This window comes from Grammomys surdaster, unplaced genomic scaffold (assembly GCF_004785775.1).
Source record: "Grammomys surdaster isolate TR1022 unplaced genomic scaffold, NIH_TR_1.0 130, whole genome shotgun sequence".
In the NCBI taxonomy this organism is placed as follows: Eukaryota; Metazoa; Chordata; class Mammalia; order Rodentia; family Muridae; genus Grammomys; species Grammomys surdaster.
Genome location: NW_021604588.1, coordinates 1,595,165 through 1,613,310, shown reverse-complemented (window position 1 = coordinate 1,613,310; position 18,146 = coordinate 1,595,165). Strand labels below are relative to the sequence as shown.

General features: G+C 38.0%; 1 protein-coding gene across 4 annotated transcripts in view; it reads left to right on the top strand.

Annotated features, from left to right (window-relative positions):
• The window catches only part of Cep350 (centrosomal protein 350), a 137,301-nt gene that overhangs the window by 4,824 nt on the left and 114,331 nt on the right, over positions 1 to 18,146 (top strand). For 2 of the 4 annotated variants that reach the window (XM_028758401.1, XM_028758385.1), the window contains exons 2-5: positions 9,353 to 9,438; positions 10,693 to 10,739; positions 11,594 to 11,705; positions 12,722 to 12,881. In XM_028758401.1, the coding sequence (XP_028614234.1) occupies positions 9,366 to 9,438; positions 10,693 to 10,739; positions 11,594 to 11,705; positions 12,722 to 12,881 (392 nt within the window). In that variant the 5' untranslated portion in view covers positions 9,353 to 9,365. Of the gene's footprint in view, positions 1 to 9,352; positions 9,439 to 10,692; positions 10,740 to 11,593; positions 11,706 to 12,721; positions 12,882 to 18,146 lie in introns of those variants that run through there. The other 2 variants (XM_028758394.1, XM_028758408.1) reach the window with 2 other exon arrangements.

Below are 18,146 nucleotides of genomic sequence, written 5' to 3'. Positions count from 1 at the left end.
AGATATTTTGGGGAAATTAGCTACTTTTCAATTGTTGTGATAAGATATTGAGTAACACAACTTGTAGAAGAAAGTTTTATTTGACTTACAGTCCCAGAGGGACAGTAATCCACAATTACAGAGCAGAGGTAGGTGGCAACAGGCTGCTAGAGCAGCAGCTGAGAGCCACCTCCCAGGAAACAGAGCAAACTTGAAATGGTGAGGAGGTGCAGGTCTTTTTGAAAACCTCAAAGCCCCTAGTGACATTCTTTCTCCAGCAAGCCTAGTTCTCAAAGAGCATCAGGGAACAAGTATTCAATTGCCCATAAGGGGACATCTATTTAATTCATTACATTTGGTGATGTCTGAATACACAGAGTCTTTGTTAGCTTAAGATCTTGTTTACTATTAACAACTCAACATTTAAAAAATATTCTTATTAATATATATGATTTTAGCCAGATTGGGGTGCATACTCGTGTGTATGATTTAAGATAGGGTCTTGCTAACTTGCTCAGGCTTGCTTTGAAGTCACTATGTAGCCCAGGTTGGTCTCAAACCCAAAACAATCTTCCTACTTCAGTATCCCAATGGCTAGGTTTAGAGGCATGTACTGTGCCCAGTTTAACCAGAAAAAAAATATCATTTAGTAGTAGCTTTAAATAAATTATATTTCTTTTTCCTGTTGGCAAGGTAGCAATTCTAAGTTAATTTTTGGAAGTTTATTATCATTTTGATATTTGATATATGGTACAAAATAAAAACCATATTAAATAGAGTTTTTTAATCTCTTAATTTTTTTAACTTTAGTCTGAACAAAGCATAAGTTACATATACTTTGACTTCTATATAAAACAACTTGTTTTTCTATAAAATGTTAGTTAGCCTCTTTGCAAAATGGACATTGAAATAACACTTTTAGTAATTTGAGAATGGAATATGTGTATGTGCGTGCATGTGTGTGTGTGATTAATATGTACAGTGGTACATGCTTCTAAACCCAGCCATTGGGAGGATGAAGTAGGAGGATTGCTTTGAGTTCAAGGCAAACCTGGGCTCCATAGTTCAAAGTAAGACACACACACATACACACCCATTCACAGATGTACCCCAATCCAGTTGATGGCACTCTTTTAAAAATATTCTTTTCATGCACATGTATGTGTGCTTGTATGTATGTATGTAAGTATGTATGTATGTATGTATGTATGTATGTATATATATATGTATGTATGTGCACCACATCTGCCTGGTGCCCATGGAAGGCAGAAGAGGGAGTTGGATCTCTTGGAATTATATAGTCAGCTGCTAGCTGCCATGTGAATGCTGGGAACTGAACTTGGATCCTCTGCAATGGTAGTGAGTATTCTTGACTGCCACACTTGGCTACGTTTTGGTTCTTTAAAGTTTGATCTACATATTTTTCCTATTTTCAAGAAAGCTCTTTTTGATCTTAGTAACTCTTACCTATCCTTTAAGTCTTAGCTTAAATGGCACTTTTCTATTTCTCAGATGAGATGAGTTCTTTGTGTCATATACTCTTGTGTTAGATGCATCTATGATTTTCCTTATTATCCATTTACAATTTATGTTTGGAATAACTCTTTAAGTCCCTTACAGGCAGGAAGCTCCTTTGTTCTTTTTATTGCTATACTTGTACTGCATAGCTGTACTTACTACTTACTACGTGTGAGATGCTCACCAGATACTGCTGAATGGATGGCCTAGGTTTTACACCGAGGAAAAACATTCTCAAGACTGGAAGATACCTGCCTGGAGTAGCAATAGGGACCAAAGGAATTTGTTAAAAACACTTTACCTGCCCTGATTAGGAAGGAGAGAATTAGGGCGTTTCTGAAGAAATTTGTGAGGAAGTCTTATCCTTTGGGGTGAATATAGTAACAGGCAAGGCACATGGAACAGTTTCCAAGGAAGTTAAAGTGCAGTCAAGTTAATAGATCACAGATTTGGAGGAGGATTTGATTTAGGTGGAAGAACAAGGCAATTTATGATAAGATTATTTGGAGCCAAGCGGTTGTGGCACACGCCTTTAATCCCAGCACTTGGGAGGCAGAGGCAGGCGGATTTCTGAGTTCGAGGCCAGCCTGGTCTACAGATCGAGTTCCAGGACAGCCAGGGCTATACAGAGAAACCCTGTCTCGAAAAACAAAACAAAACAAACAAACAAACAAAAAGATTATTTGGATAGAGGGATTATGTTATATATTTATGTTTTACATGGTGACAGTTTCAGTGTTATAAGAGGCATTATAGAAATGAACATTAGAATTTTTCAAAACATTGATCTGGATTTAATTTACAGTTCTGGTATTTATTAACTGAATGCCCTGGGGGTAGTTCTGTTGTCTGCCTGATTTCATCTTAATAGGCCTAACGGATGTGTGGATACTTGCCTGATAGTTGATGGAAATTAGAACCCGCTCTTGCCCTTACAGAAAGAGCACATCCATAACAGCCCATGGCTGTTAACTGTCCACACATCCCATCCCATAGTGTTTAAGGTCTGGGATTCAAGGGATGTTGCTGTGGTTTTGTTTGGAAACCACGTGTTCTCAGGATTACCTCTTTGAAATGAGCTTTCTCTATTTAAATGCAATAAGCTGTGTTTTCTAAAAGTCTCTAGAGTTATACTACTCAAAACTGGCTATGTATCAGGATTTTTGTAAACCAGAGGCTCTTAGGCCTCAGAATTGCTGATTTGGAATCTCTGAGAGGTGGATACAATCTGAGTTCTTTTGTTTTTAACCTTGATACTCAGGTGATTGGCCTCCTAGACAAGTGGTTCTCAACCTTGCTAATGCTGTGACCCTTTAATACAGTTCCTTATGTTGTGATGACCCCCACCCATAAAATTATTTTTGTTGCTACTTCATAACTGTAATCTTGCTGCTGTTATGAATTGTAATGTCCATATCTGATATATAATCCCTGTGAAAGGGTCATTTGTGACCCACAGGTTGAGAACCACAGTCCTAGAGTCTGCTGATTGCCTGGAAGAAGACATTGTGTGGCTACTCTGAAACTCATTTGCAGTGAGAATGGTAGGGGTGTGTGTGTGGAGGGTTATTGAGTTAAGAAAATAGTTAGAGGGCTTGGGGTATAGCTCAGTAATAGGGCTGTTGTCTAGGATGTCTAAGAACCTGAGCTTAGAAGCCAGCCATGGTGGTGCACCCACTTTTATTTAATGTCAGCATTCAAGAGGCTGGTGGATCTTTGTGAATTGGAGAATGGCCTGATCTACATATTGAGTTCTAGGACAACTAGAGCCACACAGTGAAACCCTGTCTCAAACATAACCAACTAACCAACCTGGGTTTGGTTACTAATACCACCAAAACCAAAACTACAGAGTCTAGTACTACAGAGTCTACTACTACATAGTCTAGTAGAGTAGGGGAACATAATGATTTAAAGTATTTATCCAAAGGGCATTTAATTACTGCTTTGTTTGTTTGGTTCAAGATTGGGTTTCTCTGTGTAGCCCTGGCTGTTCTGAAACGTGCTCTGTAGGCCAGGCTGGCCTCAAACTCAAGAGATCCCCGTGTGTGTGCACTCCTCGGTTCATGGATGTGCACCATATGTGTGTAGCCTCCTCTGGAAGTCAGAAGAAGGTGAGAGACTTCCTAGAACTGGAGTTACAGGTGGTTGTGAGCCTCCTGATGTTGGAGCTGAGAGCCAGACTTGTGTCGTGTATGAGCAGTGAGCTTTCCTATCATACCTAGGAGTTAGTCTTTGCTGAATTGATAGCTAGGGAGAATGTCTCTTCTTGAACAATTGCTTTTATGCATAGAGTGATTAACTGAGTCTTCAATATAATTTACACATTTATTTTTATATATTTTTCATTTTTCTGTTTTCATGATCTGTGTGTGTAGTATACATGTTTGCATATGTATGGGCACAAGTATGGGCATGAGTGCATGTGAGTTTACATATATTTCTTCTTCTCTTTTAACTTAATCCACAACTAGGCTTTTCGTTAGTGGTAGCCAGAGCAATAGCACATTTTTTTCCCACCAGTCCTTAAACTTATTGCACATTAGTGATTATTTTTATCATATCACTCCCTTTCTTGATATCATTATGTTCAGTTTATTATACGGGTGGCCACCTTTATCTTTTTTCCTTGCTATCAGCAACATGGTCAATTATATTTTTCTGTTTGTGCTTTATAGTTTGTTTTACCATATAGTTTTGTGGGCTTACTTATGTAATGGTATGTGAATTGTTCCTAGTTTTCTCGCACCATGTCCCCATGTTTAATAGGCAAATGTTTGTCCTTTCTCAGAAGTGGCTTTCTGAAATGCTTCTCACTTATGGATATGTGCTCATGTTTCTCACTTAGGGTGACCTACTCTCCCTTGCTTTTCTCGTTAGTCCTTCTGACAGATGTGCTGCTTTTTTTTTTTTTTTTTTAGATTTATTTTATGTATATGAGTACATTGTTGCTGTCATCAGACACACCAGAAGAGGGCATCAGATCCCATTACAGATGGTTGTGAGCCACCATGTGATTTCTAGGAATTGAACTCAGGACCTCTGGAAGAGCAGTCAGTGCTCTTAACTGCTGAGCCTTCTCTTCACCCTGACAGTGTTGTTTTAAATAATACAAAAATATTTTACTTACTTTTGAGAATTTCATACCCGAGTGCTGTATTTACATAATTCCACCTACCCTTTCCCCTTCCCACCTCACCCTCTCCCTTTTCCAACTTCTCCAGTGTCCTTCCACTCTCAAATGCATAACTTCTTTAACTGTTCTCTGTGTGTATGTATATATGTATGCATGCATGCATACATAAATAAATGCAACATGCTCCATCCATTTAGTGGTGCTTATATGTATATGTATTGAAGACTGACCACTTGGAATGGATACCTGTTAGGGCACTTGTCCTAGAAGAAGGCTAGTTCTAACTCTCCTAGCAACCATAAATTGCCTGTAGCTCTTTATCTAGAAGAATGTGAATAAAGCAGTATATTACCTGCCTCAAAGCTTGTAAATTACAACAATGATGACCAAGATATGCTCACAGGTATATCTTGAGGATAACTAAATTGGACTTAAGGCCTGTTCGGTAGGTGAGAGTTCATCACTGTTCCAGTAAATACAGCCCTGCCTGTGGGTGGTGAGGTCATGAACTCCAGAGGATAACCAACACTGCCACTTTCCTAAACCTGTAAAATTTCCAACCACATTCTAAATATCTATCCAGAGCCCCAGAAGGATTTCAGCAAGTTACAGTAGCATTTGGAAAATAGCTGAGATTATGAAAAGTGTACGGAGGGGAGCTGGCGTAGTTATTAAACTGTTTGCTATGCAAGCATGAAGATCGATCTGGGCTCAGATCTAGAACCCACATTAAAAGCCAGGCATTGTGGTGTGTGCCTGGAATCATGCATGGCTCTAGTGAGGTAGAAGCAGGATTCCTGGGGCTTGCTGGCCATGTGAGCTCTAGATTCTCAAAAAGTAAGACAGGCACCACCTTTGACCTTTGCCCTCCTTGTGCATATGCACACACACACATATGCATGCCCACCCACGCATGTATACTCAGACATGTATACGCATACCTTAAAATGTGTTGAATTTTCTTGGTAAGAAGGAGCTAGAAAAGAGGTCTAATGATAGGTACTTGGGAAATGAAACCACTGAAGTACTGGGCTGAGGTAGAGGGCCCTTCATCACTCAGTTGGCATATGTGCTGTCAAGGAAACAGGAGAGCTGTGCTTACATTATTAATCTAGGAGTAGTGGGAATTTCAAGATTGAAGTTTGAAATTGTGATGTTAATAAAATATTGCTATAATATCATTATATTGAAAGTATGTTTTTTTTAGATTTTAAAAGACAGATATAGTTTTAAACAATGTTTAAGTAAGTCTTTAAATTTATTTTATGTTTATGAGTGTTTGCCTTCATCTATGTCAGTGCACTGCATGTGTGCCTAGTGCTGGCAAAAGTCAGAAGAGGGTATCTGACTCCTTTAGCAGAAGTTATAGATGATTGTAAACAACCTTAGGGACGCTGGGACTCAAACCCAGGTCCTCTACAAATGCTCTTAACTGCTGAGCCACCTCTTCAGCCCACTCAAATAGTTCTAAGACCATCAAAAAAATAAACCCAAAGTCAGGAAAAAGTAATTTTTTAAGATTGTTGCTTTGGTTTTGGGTTTGGAAAACAGTCTTTAAAACAATGGTGTAAATGAAATATGATATGCATGAAAACAACATACAAATGTATGACTTAGTTAAGTCTTATGAGCTGAAATTGGTATCCAAATCAATGAGTGATTATAAACAATTAATTGGCTAGCCCCTAAATCCATTTGGCGGAGGTGACCTCAGTTCAGTCACTCCATGGCTGATGATCAGCCTTAGTGTAGCACCGCTGAGACTGTTTCTTGTGTTGTCCTTTAACTGATGGGATTATATGGCACATGTGTTGTTTCTGGTGTTCCTTATGTCATAGCGTTGTGATCCTGGACTACATCATTTTATGAGCAAGTATGACAATTTTATATATATAAAAATATTACATATATATGTGTAAGAAATTGATACATGCTGTCTTATATAATTGTTTTACTAGATATTTGTAATTAAAGATTGTAAATTAGGCATTTATTTTGAAACTCTTTTGTTTACACTGCATTATTTTTTTCTGACCTATTTATACTTTACATTGAGAAAATAATCACTATATTTTTTTGCACTTACTTTTAAGCAAAGAAGTGTTTATAAAGACAATTTTGCCAAATCATTAACAGATTAGTGATAAAGAATAACCAAGTGGATGTGTGTGTGCTTGTGCACACGTGCATATTGTCCTTGAGAGGATGTCCGATGCCCGGCTGTATCATTCTCTGCCTCATCCCCTTTTGAGACAGGTCTTTCAGTGACACACCTGTCTCTTGCCCTCTGCAGTGCTGGCATACAGGCGTGTGTACCCATGCCCAGCTTTCTGCATGCTGGCTGGGATCTAGACCAAGTCCTTACGTGTGTATAGTGTGTGCTCGTATCCACCGAGCCTTCTTAGCCCTTGAGCTCTTTTTTTCAATCACTCTTGATAACTGTGATTAAAGTTTTTATGGTTGAAAAATTTAAACTATTGGTAAATTTACAGATTTTTGTTTTTCCTCAGCTCTTGTTTTCAGAAGAAAATGTATTTTTGAAGAAGTTTTGTATGTACAGCACTAAGGACTGAGTAGAGGACGTGTGATAAGCAGGCATTCTGCCACCGAACCACATCTCTGACCCCTAAAAGAATTTCATTTTTAGAACAGTTTGAATTTTGTTTCTAGGAAGCTTAATATCAGGATTATCTACTCCTTGGAAAAATTAATTCCCATAAAATTAATATACTTTAAAATTTTATGTATTGGACTAAGTAAAATTTTACTTTTCTTAAATCTAATTTGGGATTTTAAAATATTCAATACACTGGAACCGAGAATGCATTGCAGTGGTGTTTGCCTACTGTGTTTGTGATCTGGGTTCAGTTTCTCAGGACTCCAAGTAACATACTGTATTTTCTTTATAAATAAGTAATTGAATAAAACAGTTGTTGCATCTTATTTATTTTGTGTGCATGTGTATGTGCATGGTTGCATTTGCCATGGTACACATGTGGAGGTCAGAGGACAACTTAGGGAGTCAGTTCTCTTTCTGTAATGTGGCTTAGGGGCTAGAACTCAGGTTGCTAGGCTTGGCAGCAAGCATTTTTACCTGCTGACCTGCCCCTTCCTCCCTTTAAGTTCCAGATTTTAAACTTATTTTGTGGATTAATTATTTAATAAATATGATAAGATTTAATATGCTATAAAGAACTAATAAAATTAATTAAAAATTAAGATCTTACTAGGTGAATGAACAAAGGATAATTCATAAATAAAAAAACCTAAGATTAAGATCTGTGGCAGAGGAGGAAGGGGAGGAAGGATTGGAGGAGCCAGAAGGATCAAGGACACCACAGGAGCATGGCCCACAGAATCAACTGATTGATACTCAAGTTGGCTCAGAGAGATCAGGGAGCCTCTGTGGGTCTGCCCTGGGTCCTCTGCATCTGTGTTATGGGGAATAGCTCGGTGTTCTTGTGGGACTCCTCACAGTGGAGTCGGGGCTGTCTCTGACTCTTGCCTGCCTTTGAGACCCTGTTCCTCCTGTTGGGTGGCCTTGTCCAGCCTTGCTGTGAGATCACATGCCTGGTCTTGTTGTATCTTGTTATGTCATGTTTGGTTGATGCCCCTCTTTTCTGAGGTTGAGGCCTGCTCTTTTCTGAGGGGAAGTGAAGGGGGCATAGATCCAGGAGAGGGACTGGGGGGAGGGGGAGGGAGGCTGTGGGGGGGGAACTGCAGTTGGGATGTAATATATGAGAGAAGAATAAATTAAAAAGGAGAAAAAAGATCTGTGGCAGAATATTTGATCTGGCTAAGTTCTAACATGTTCAGATTTAAGCAATCATTTTTTCCCTATGGAATCAGCAAAAAACAAAAGTAATACAAATGATATTAAAAGGTCTTAGTGAAGCTTCTAGGCTCTTATATTACTGGAAGCTAGAAAAGAGTTTGACATTGAATCTCAGCAGTATGTCCTTCACATTCTTTAGTTCAGTTTTGATACATTTTGCAGATATTACTCCAGTCAAATAGTCTAAATAGGCCAAAATTCATATACACAGTGTTGTTTTTGTTTTTAAGACAATGCCTCATTGTGAATCACTGACTGGCCAGGAACTTGCTGTTCTTAAATTCAAGGAGATATACCTGCCTCTGCCTTCTTAGTTCTGAAATTAAAGGCATGTATCACCATGCCTGGCTACAGTGTTGTTTGCAGTAGAGAAAATGAAACATGATAAGTAAGGTATATATTTTATATTTTTTATGTTTATATTTTACGGGAAGATTTTGTTTTCCTGTTTATTCTCTGTGTGTATGAGAAACTCTGAGGGGAATTGTGCATGCCATGGCAGCATATGGAGGCCCTAGGGTGCCTTGCTGGGATTAGCTCTTCCATTAGGATGGAAACCAGATTGTTAGCATGACTGAACCGTCTCACCAGCCCTCTTCTTATTGTCATGCTAGGGGATGAACTGGGAACTTATGTAAGGACAGCATGTGTTCTACCACTGGACAGCTCCAGTCTCATGACATAATGGACGCTCTGCAAATAATGAAAATGTTGAAAATAATGATAATAGTTCCCCTAAAGTATTATTTATTGGATTATTGTGTGTTGCTTATGAGAATATGAAGCTACATTTATTAGAGATGACAGAATTTTTCAGACCTTCATGAATAGGTCAGGATCTTTCTTTACTATTATATTTTATAATAGTGATGACATAATTGCAGGTAAATTGGCAAGATGAGGAGCAGCAAGTCAAAAGAGGTGCCTTTACCAAATCCAAGGAACTCTCAAAGCAAGGAGACTGTTCAAGGTATGATTTTTTTTTTTAGACTGAACTTAGTCTCTTTCTAGGGTCTTATAATATGTTAAACTTGGGGCTAATCAATAGATGAGATTTGTGCATTATCTTTTGATTCATAAAACAGAAGAGTGGATGCTCTCTGGAGAGGAGAGCTGGAGAGGTGGCTCAGTAGTTAAAAGAGTGCTTACTGATCTTGCAGAGGACCTGTGTTCAGTTCCCAGCACCTCCTGTATTGTCTGGCTTGCAAGTACTTATAACTTCAGCTTTAGTGGTCATCTGCATGAACACTTACACGTACACACACACACACACACACACTTAAACCATTTTTAAAAAGTGGATAAATAATTAAAAATTTTACTTTTTAATATACAAGTACCCTTTAAAAAGTGGATTAGTTGAGACAGACATATGTGGTCATGCATTACTGTAATCCCAGTATTCAAAAGGTTGAGGCAGGGGGATTATGAGATTAAGGCTAGCTTCTGCTACACAGTATGAACTCTCCTTAAAATTATATATGCAAAATTAGTGTTTCTTTTTCTGAAATCCTGATATGACTGTAAGTATATATAGTACATACATAATAAGTTAAAGTTATTTGTTAGAGGTACTTTAAGGTATGATATTTTAAAAGGGAAACTGACAAACAAGAAGATCCAGAGGAAGGTTCCTGTTTGTGAGGAAACTAGAAGTTAAGCCATCTTTGAAGGAAATGAACACTCTTCTCTTTGAAGAGGATAACCCATGGGAAACAGTGCAGCCTCCAGCTAGTTGAAAGACTGTTACTTGAAAGGCTAAGTAGATTTGTTTGTATTGATAAAGTGATGTATGGAATAGTTTTAAAAATATTCTTTCACATATAAAATATGATATAAGACAACACAAAGTTTTATATTTGGTTGGGGTGTATTGCTAGATCTCTAAAATCCCAGCACTCAACAGCCTCAGTCAGCAAGATTCTAAGTTGGAGGTCAGCCTAGGCTATATGGCAAGACCCTACCTTATTTTACCTTATTTATTCTCCCCTCTCCCTCTCTCTCTCTGTTGTGGGGGTGTTCAGGCTATTGCTGTTAACTGAGTATACTTCTTACTTTTATGAATTTCTTGAGAAGCCTGATCTAGCATTATAAATGCATTTGATAAGGAATAGCTCTAATGAAGTAGTTCTCAAGCCTTTGACCACATTTGGGAGCATATGAAACTTTATAGTTTAAGTTTCCTTCAGAACTCTGACTCTGCTGCATGTCACTTTTTTCTCAGTAGATGTAACCACATCATGGGATGCACTTTCTCAGACCAAGGCTGCTGTAAGTAGTTCTAGTTTCTATTTCAAACACTTGTTTTAAAGTTGATACCGTGGTGTGATGTGATTAAATAGAATATTTAATTGGAAAACAAGGGTATATATTCCACAATGAGCAAACATGAGTAGTGAAGAAGTAAACTAGATACTGCTTTAGGTCTCAGGTCTGCACTCTGATGACATGTCACTATGCAGTGACCTGTGTGGGTACTCACCTTTATCAGCTGGTTCACTTTGTGAGCTGATATGAAGGATGGATATGTGGGGGTTGGACTGGACCTGTTAGAAGGCTTGTTATATATACCCCCTGAGTTTGGCTTTGTTTCTTTATTGTCTATTTTTTAAAAATTTAGTTATTTTTGTGTGTGTCTGAGTGTTTTGTCTGCGAGTATGTGTCCACTGTGTGTGTGTGGCTGGTGCCCACAGGCAGCTGTAAGCCACCATGTGGGTGCTGGGAACTGAATCTGGATCCTCCAAGAGTAGCAAGTGCTCTGAACTGCTGAGCTATCTCTCCAGATGTTGTTTGATTATTTTGTGGAATTTTCTATGTTCTAATCTTTGGAAGTCTTTTTGAAAGCAAATCAGCTAATTTATTTTATTTATTTATTTATTTATTTATTTATTTATTATTTTTTGTATTCTCTAGAGAAGGTCTACTCTCTGTGTCTTGAGAAACATAGCCCTACATAATGGTGGGGAGAAAATTGTATTTTTATTTAATATAATAAAAATTTAGCTTTATAACAAAGCAGTATACAATCTCTCTCCATGAGCTTTAAATGTATGTAATGTAGAGATGAATAGTGATTAGATTATTTCAGGATTAATTTATGTGTTTTCATTGTATTCAAATTTTAGCTGAGACACATTGAGAACAAATTAGAAGTAACCCCTACATGTACAGCTGTGGTCGATTCTGTGATGGATACTAAGAAGTCTGCAAGTGCTACCCGAAAAATAAGTAGGAAAGGTATGTGTGAAGTCCCTTTTAAGAATTTAACTATACTAAATACAGATTCATAAATTATTGTTATTGCTTGTGGGGATGCACATATGCCATGGCCTACACTGTGCAGGCCAGAGGCTGCCTTGTAGAACTGATTCTCTCTTTCCACCTTTGTGTGGGCTCTGGGGTCAGCCCCATTCATACAGATTTTTCTTCTTTCAGTTTAGTATTTCTTGGTAGTCTGCAGTGCTTGTCCTTAGACTGAGTACTTATGCTGAGTACTTCTGACACAGCCTCACGCTTAGTGATGCTGATGATGTTTCCCCCAGTGCATCATGTCTGACAGTTGAGTTTTCATTGTTTGAGGTAATGAGAACTTTGTTTGGGTGTCTAAGGTTATATATACTTATTTTTTTAGTTCATAGGTATAGTCTTTGAAGGTAAAATTTAGTTGACTTGACATGTATGTGTTTCTTTTGTGGGGGGCTAAATTGTTAGTCATGAATATCTTCCATATAGAAACTATATAATAAATTGACACTATGCAGATATTTGATTTTGTTTGTTTGTTTGTTTGTTTCCTTGGTGGAAGTGCTTTCTACTTAGCAAATGCTTTCTACTTAGACTAAGTGTTGCTGAATTTTGACAGTTCTTGTCTTATTGTTTCAAAGGGAAGGTTCCTGAGGATTTAACCTCGGGCCCCACATGCAGGGACAGTCCCTACTGCTGACCTGTATCTTCAGCCTTTTATTTATTTTGTATTTTGAGATCAATTGTCTACACTGGACTTGAACTCACTTTGTGGTACAGAAGTCAGTCCTTGACTGATAATCCTCCTACCTTTCAATGTATAGATTTTGATTTGGTATTACCTTCTTAGAGTACAGTTTTTTTCCATAAATTTAGTTGATAGGGTGTTTTCTATCTGCTTACCTAATATCTAACCTATGGACGGTAGAAATAGCACATAGGTAAGTTATTCTCTTAGACAGACATGGTTTATATCATATGTTCTCATAGATTTTTTTTTTCTCTTTCAGATGGTAGATGTCTAGATGATTCTTGGGTCAGTGCTCCAACTTCCAAACTTTCTAAACCACGGAAAGAAAAATCTCGTAGTCCTCTCAGGGCTACGACCTTGGAAAGTAATGTTAAGAAAAACAATCGTGTGGAGTTCCGAGAACCTTTGGTTTCTTACAGGTTGGTATTAGGGAAATACTGGTATAGTCTACAATAACTACAATAGGATTATGATTTTTCAGTTTTTAGTACACTGATTCTGAAATTTTGTTATTTTTCTCATTGCTGTGACAATATGTCTGACAAGCGGCCCAAGGAGGGAAAGCTTTATTTTGGTTACAGTTTGAAAGGACTACAGTCCATCCTGGCGGGGAAGGCCAGGCAGCCGACCTGTGAGGCTGCAGGTCACACTGTGCCTGCAGTGTGCAGAGCAGGGGGAGCAAGGCTCTGGAAATGAAATCTCAGGGCCTACCCAGTACCTCACTTCCTGCAACCAACTGACCAACTCATAAAGTTCCACAGACCTCTAAAAAAGTGCCAGACTGGGCACTCTGTTGTTCAAACACATGTGCCTGTCTCACTCAAGCCATAACAAATAATTAAAAAAAAATAAACATTCACCAAAGCATAAATAAAAATACACAAATGCCTCCAAATTCAACCTTCTTATAAAATACTGGCCATCAGATTGTCTTTTTTTGTGGTACTAGACTCCAAATCCAGGATCGATCTCTCATATAGTTGTCAAAGACTCAGCCACTGAGCTGCAGTCCCAGTATGTATCCTCTCTTTAAGTATTTGATAGGAAGAATAGTAATTTTGTCTGTGTGTGTGGGTGTATGTATGCCTGTCTGTCTGTCTGTCTGTCTGTGTCTCTGTCTGTGTGTGTGCATGCTTTCCACATGTGTTGTTAATGCCCAAGACTGCTCTGGAGCTAGAGTTACAGTGGTTGTGAGCCATCCCACGTGGGTTCTGGGAACGGTAATTCTGGTCCTCTGGAAGAGCAGAAGCTGCTCATGTCCAAGCAGCAAATATAATGAATGAACCATCTTTGTAGGCCCCAAAATTATTATTATCTTTTTTTTACTAATTGCATGAGTTTATTCTTTTACTTTGTAACAACTTAGATGTTCTGGGTTAATATATTATTTTAATAGTGTAGGATAGATAAAAGAAAATGTTATACATTTTTGTTAACAATGCTTAGGATATTTAAGTACTAAAATTGGAGAATTTTATATTTTTGAAGGATACTTTACTAATGATTCGAATGTGTTTTAGTCTTACTGTGGCAAATAGTAAGAAGTAAGACCCTGGGCCTTATATGTATTGAATTTATAAACATTTTTTGGTGTATTTCAAAGTGTCAATAAATCAAGATGTTTTATGATGGTCTTGGTAATTTTAGGTATATACTCTCAAATTTTGTGATAAAGAATTTGAAAGAGGATCCAAATAATAAATTCAATGTTTATTATGTTATATTTGATACTAGCTAAACAATAGTAAAGAATTTGCAAGTGTAGGTAAGATATGTAGAATAATCAGGTATGGAACTATAGCCATGGGTCTTGTCACTTTGAAAAACCTGAGATTGAGTTACTGACTACTTTCTATTTTGCTGTTCTTGCAAAGAATACTATATGGTACTTAAAATTTTATAATTTATATTTTTAAGAAAAGAAAAATTACCAGAAGATAGTTGTATATTGAATGCTCCTTTCTGCCTGGCAGATTCCATTTATCATGTAATCCCCTAATTCACCACACATACACACACACACACACAGAGAGAGAGAGAGAGAGAGAGAGAGAGAGAGAGAGAGAGAGAGAGAGAGACAGAGAGAGACAGAGAGAGACAGAGAGAGAGACAGACTGACTGACTGACTGACTCACACTGGGTTTCATGTAGCCAGGTCTGGATTCCAGCCAGAAAGAATTTAAACTTCTGATCTTCTTGCTTCTACCTTTTCCTTACTGAGGTCTTAAGTGTACACTACCTGATTTATACAGTGCTGGGATTAACTGTGTATGCTAGGCTGGCAATCTCTCAACTGAGCTCCTTAAAATTCTCAGCTCCTTAAAACCCTTACTATCTTCTGTAAGAAACACAACCTCATCTGTTTTTGCTTGTATTAGTTACCTTTGAGTGGCTATGACCAAAATACCTGAGAGAACTGTAAAAGTTTCTTATTTGTCTGTTTGTAATTGTCATCTCTGAAGCTTACTGCCTCTGTCTGCTAACCTAGGCCTAGTCCTGGAAGCTTCTGCTAATCTAGGCCTAGAATGTTTTCAGCCTCTTAGACTTGGTGCTAAATCAGCTCACTCTTTCTAGCTTTTTCTGAACTCTGAATGACTGGTTCAACTCAGCCTTTCTGGCTCAAACTCCTCTCCAAGCTGACTGATTCAGTCTGGCTTCTCCCTTGGCCTCAGACTTTTTGCTCTGCTTGGCCTCAAACTAACTGTAACAATCTGTTCTGATCTTCTGGCTCCTTCTCATTCTCTGGATTGTTCTGTCTTCACCTATGTTTAGCTTGTTCTCCCTCTACAACATGTCTCTATACAACTGTTCCAGTAAAACGGTCTTCTTTCTTTCTTTCTTTCTCTCTCTCTCTCTCTCTCTCTCTCTCTCTCTCTCTCTCTCTCTCTCTTTCTTCCTTATAAGTAGCTTCCCTTCCCACTCTATTCTCATGAGAATTGGGCATATCCTATTCTGTCACATCTTTCTCTGATTTGTCACTTTGTCTGCCACTCAATTAGACATCACTTTCAAACATGGGTGATTCCTTTTCCAAACTAATTTTACCTTCATTGTTTGGGATTAAAAGTGTATACTAAAAGCATGTCTATATTCCAGCCAGAGGAATTAAAGGTGTGTGCACACCACAACTAGAAATTCCGTCTTGGGGTTCACAATGTGATGATACAATTATCCTGCATCAGAGAACAGTGTGTTTGGACTCATGATTTCAGAGGGCACAGTCCATGGTTGGTTAGACCCATGTGCATGAGCATCATGGTGGTGGGAGCATGTGGAGGAGGAGGGTATTCACCTCATAGTGTATGAGAAGCAGAGAGACAGAGACACAGACACAGACTGTGAATGAATGAATGAATGAATGAGAGAAGCCCCTGGCAAGCTATCAAGCACATCCACTGGTGACACATTTCCTCTAGCTAGGACACACCTCAGGTATCCACAACCTTACACAGTAGTGCTGTTATTGAGGAATCAAACATTTAACATAAGAGCTTATGGGAACATTTTCTGTTGAAACCATAATATTCCCAGTACTCCATTGTCCAAAACAGATTAATCTCTGCTTCTATAATATTAGATAATTTCCCTCATAGCATTTTCATCTCACATTTTGATTCATGGTTATCTATTGAAGGGTGTAAATTTGACCTTCTCAAAGCAATAACTGGCTAATGCTTTGCCATGTGGTAAATATTAATGAATATTTTTACCAATATCTTATTGAGAAAATGTAAAAAATTTTAAATAGCTAAAACTATAGTGAAGACCCTGTACATATTCAGTAAATATTTAATGAGTAAAATATTATGTAAAATTACCTTTTTATCTATTTTCTTTTTTAAAGACTTATTTTTGTTTATGTGTATGCATGTATTTATATATATATGTGCACATGTATGCTGTTACCACAGAGGTCACAAGAGGGCATCATACATAGCACCTGCTGGAGTTATACACAGATGTGAACTATCTGACAAGGGTGTTGGGATCTGAACTCCTGTCCTCGCTAAGAGCAGCAAGTACTCTTAATCACTGAGCCATTCCCAGCCCCCTCAGTTTTCTTATCCCTTTTTTGCTTTATTTTATTCTCTTTGTGTTTTAATTTTATGCTTAATTTTCTTTAAACTGAATTGTTGAGTACTAGTGAAGATAGTGAACATAATTGCAATTAGTCTTCGTATCTGATGGCAGTCATAGGGCTCGTTTCTCAGCTTTGTTTTGTCCAACAGTTGATCACTGTGGACAATCTTTTTTTTTTTTTTATTGGATATTTTATTTACAATTCATATGTTGTCCCCTTACCCCATCCCCCACCCACCCGGGAACCCCCTATCCCCTTACCCCTCCTCCTTCTTCTCCGTGGATGTAACCCCCACCTACCCCCCCACACCCACTTCCCCACCCTCAAAATTCCCACCCCCTGGGGCGTCCAGCCTTCATGAGGTCAAGGATCTCATCTTCCACCTGTGCGGGGCAGGGCCCTCCACTCTTACATATTCAGCTGAAGCCCTGGATCCCTCCCTAAGTGCTCCCAGGCTGGTGGTTTAGACCCTGGGAGCTGTGGTTGGTTGGTATTGTTGCTCTCCTCATGGTGCCGCAAATCCTTTCAGCTCCTTCAGTCCTCACTCTAACTCCTCCATTGAGAACCCCATGATCAGTTCAATGGCTAGTTGTGAGCATCTGCCTCTGAATATATCAGATTCTTGAAGACCTCTGAGGAGACATCTATATCAGGCCCTTATCGGCATGCACTTCCTGACAATCTTTAAAGAAGGCTTAGAAGCCGTAGATTCCCATTAGAATGTGAGCAAAGCTGTAGACTAGCTCTGTAGACAAATACATGTTTGTATGATCATAATAGATACAGTTACCATGTTGAATAAGGTTATAGTTTTAAGAGTTTCTGAGGCATTTAGGGTTTTATGTTTTTATGTGTAATGGTCTAGGTTAGGTTATATAATAGAATTGTTAATGTGAGGACAGTGTTACTTAAACGGTTTCAGTAGCCACACATTGGAGACAATAAGTAAGCTACTGTGTCATATGTTACAGGTCCAAACTGCTGTACATGTAGTGGATTCACTTTGTCCTTCATGTCCTATTTACAGCTGCATTTTATTTGTCTTTATTAACCTTTTTAACAAACTTCTTGAAAAGCTTTTAGAATAGTATGTAAATAAAATTGGCTGAGAAGAAAAACTTCTGCTTTCATCAATTAAAAAAATGAACCTTAAAAGATTGGTTTAATAAAAATTTTTAACAAGAAAAAAAAGGAAAAACTTCTGCTAATATTTTTGTAAACAGAGACTATAGACTTTGTGAGATTCTGCTTACTCTTGAGTTTTATGTAGTTTTAAAGCTGCCATACATTTCTCTGGTTATTAGAGGGTTTACTTTAGAAAAAAGTTTTTAGGGCTTCTTGCACACTAGACCTTTTAATAATATTTACTTACTTACTTTCTGAGACAGGGTATTGCTAAGTTGCCCAGACTGGTTTTGTACTTATGATCCTTATACCTAAGACTCTCTAGTAGATCTAGACCTTAAAACTATCTGTCTGTCTGTCTGTCTGTCTATCTATCTATCAATCATCTATCCTTATCCATCTATCATCTATCTATCATATATATGTATATCATCTATCTATCTATCTATCTATCTATCTATCTATCTATCTATCTATC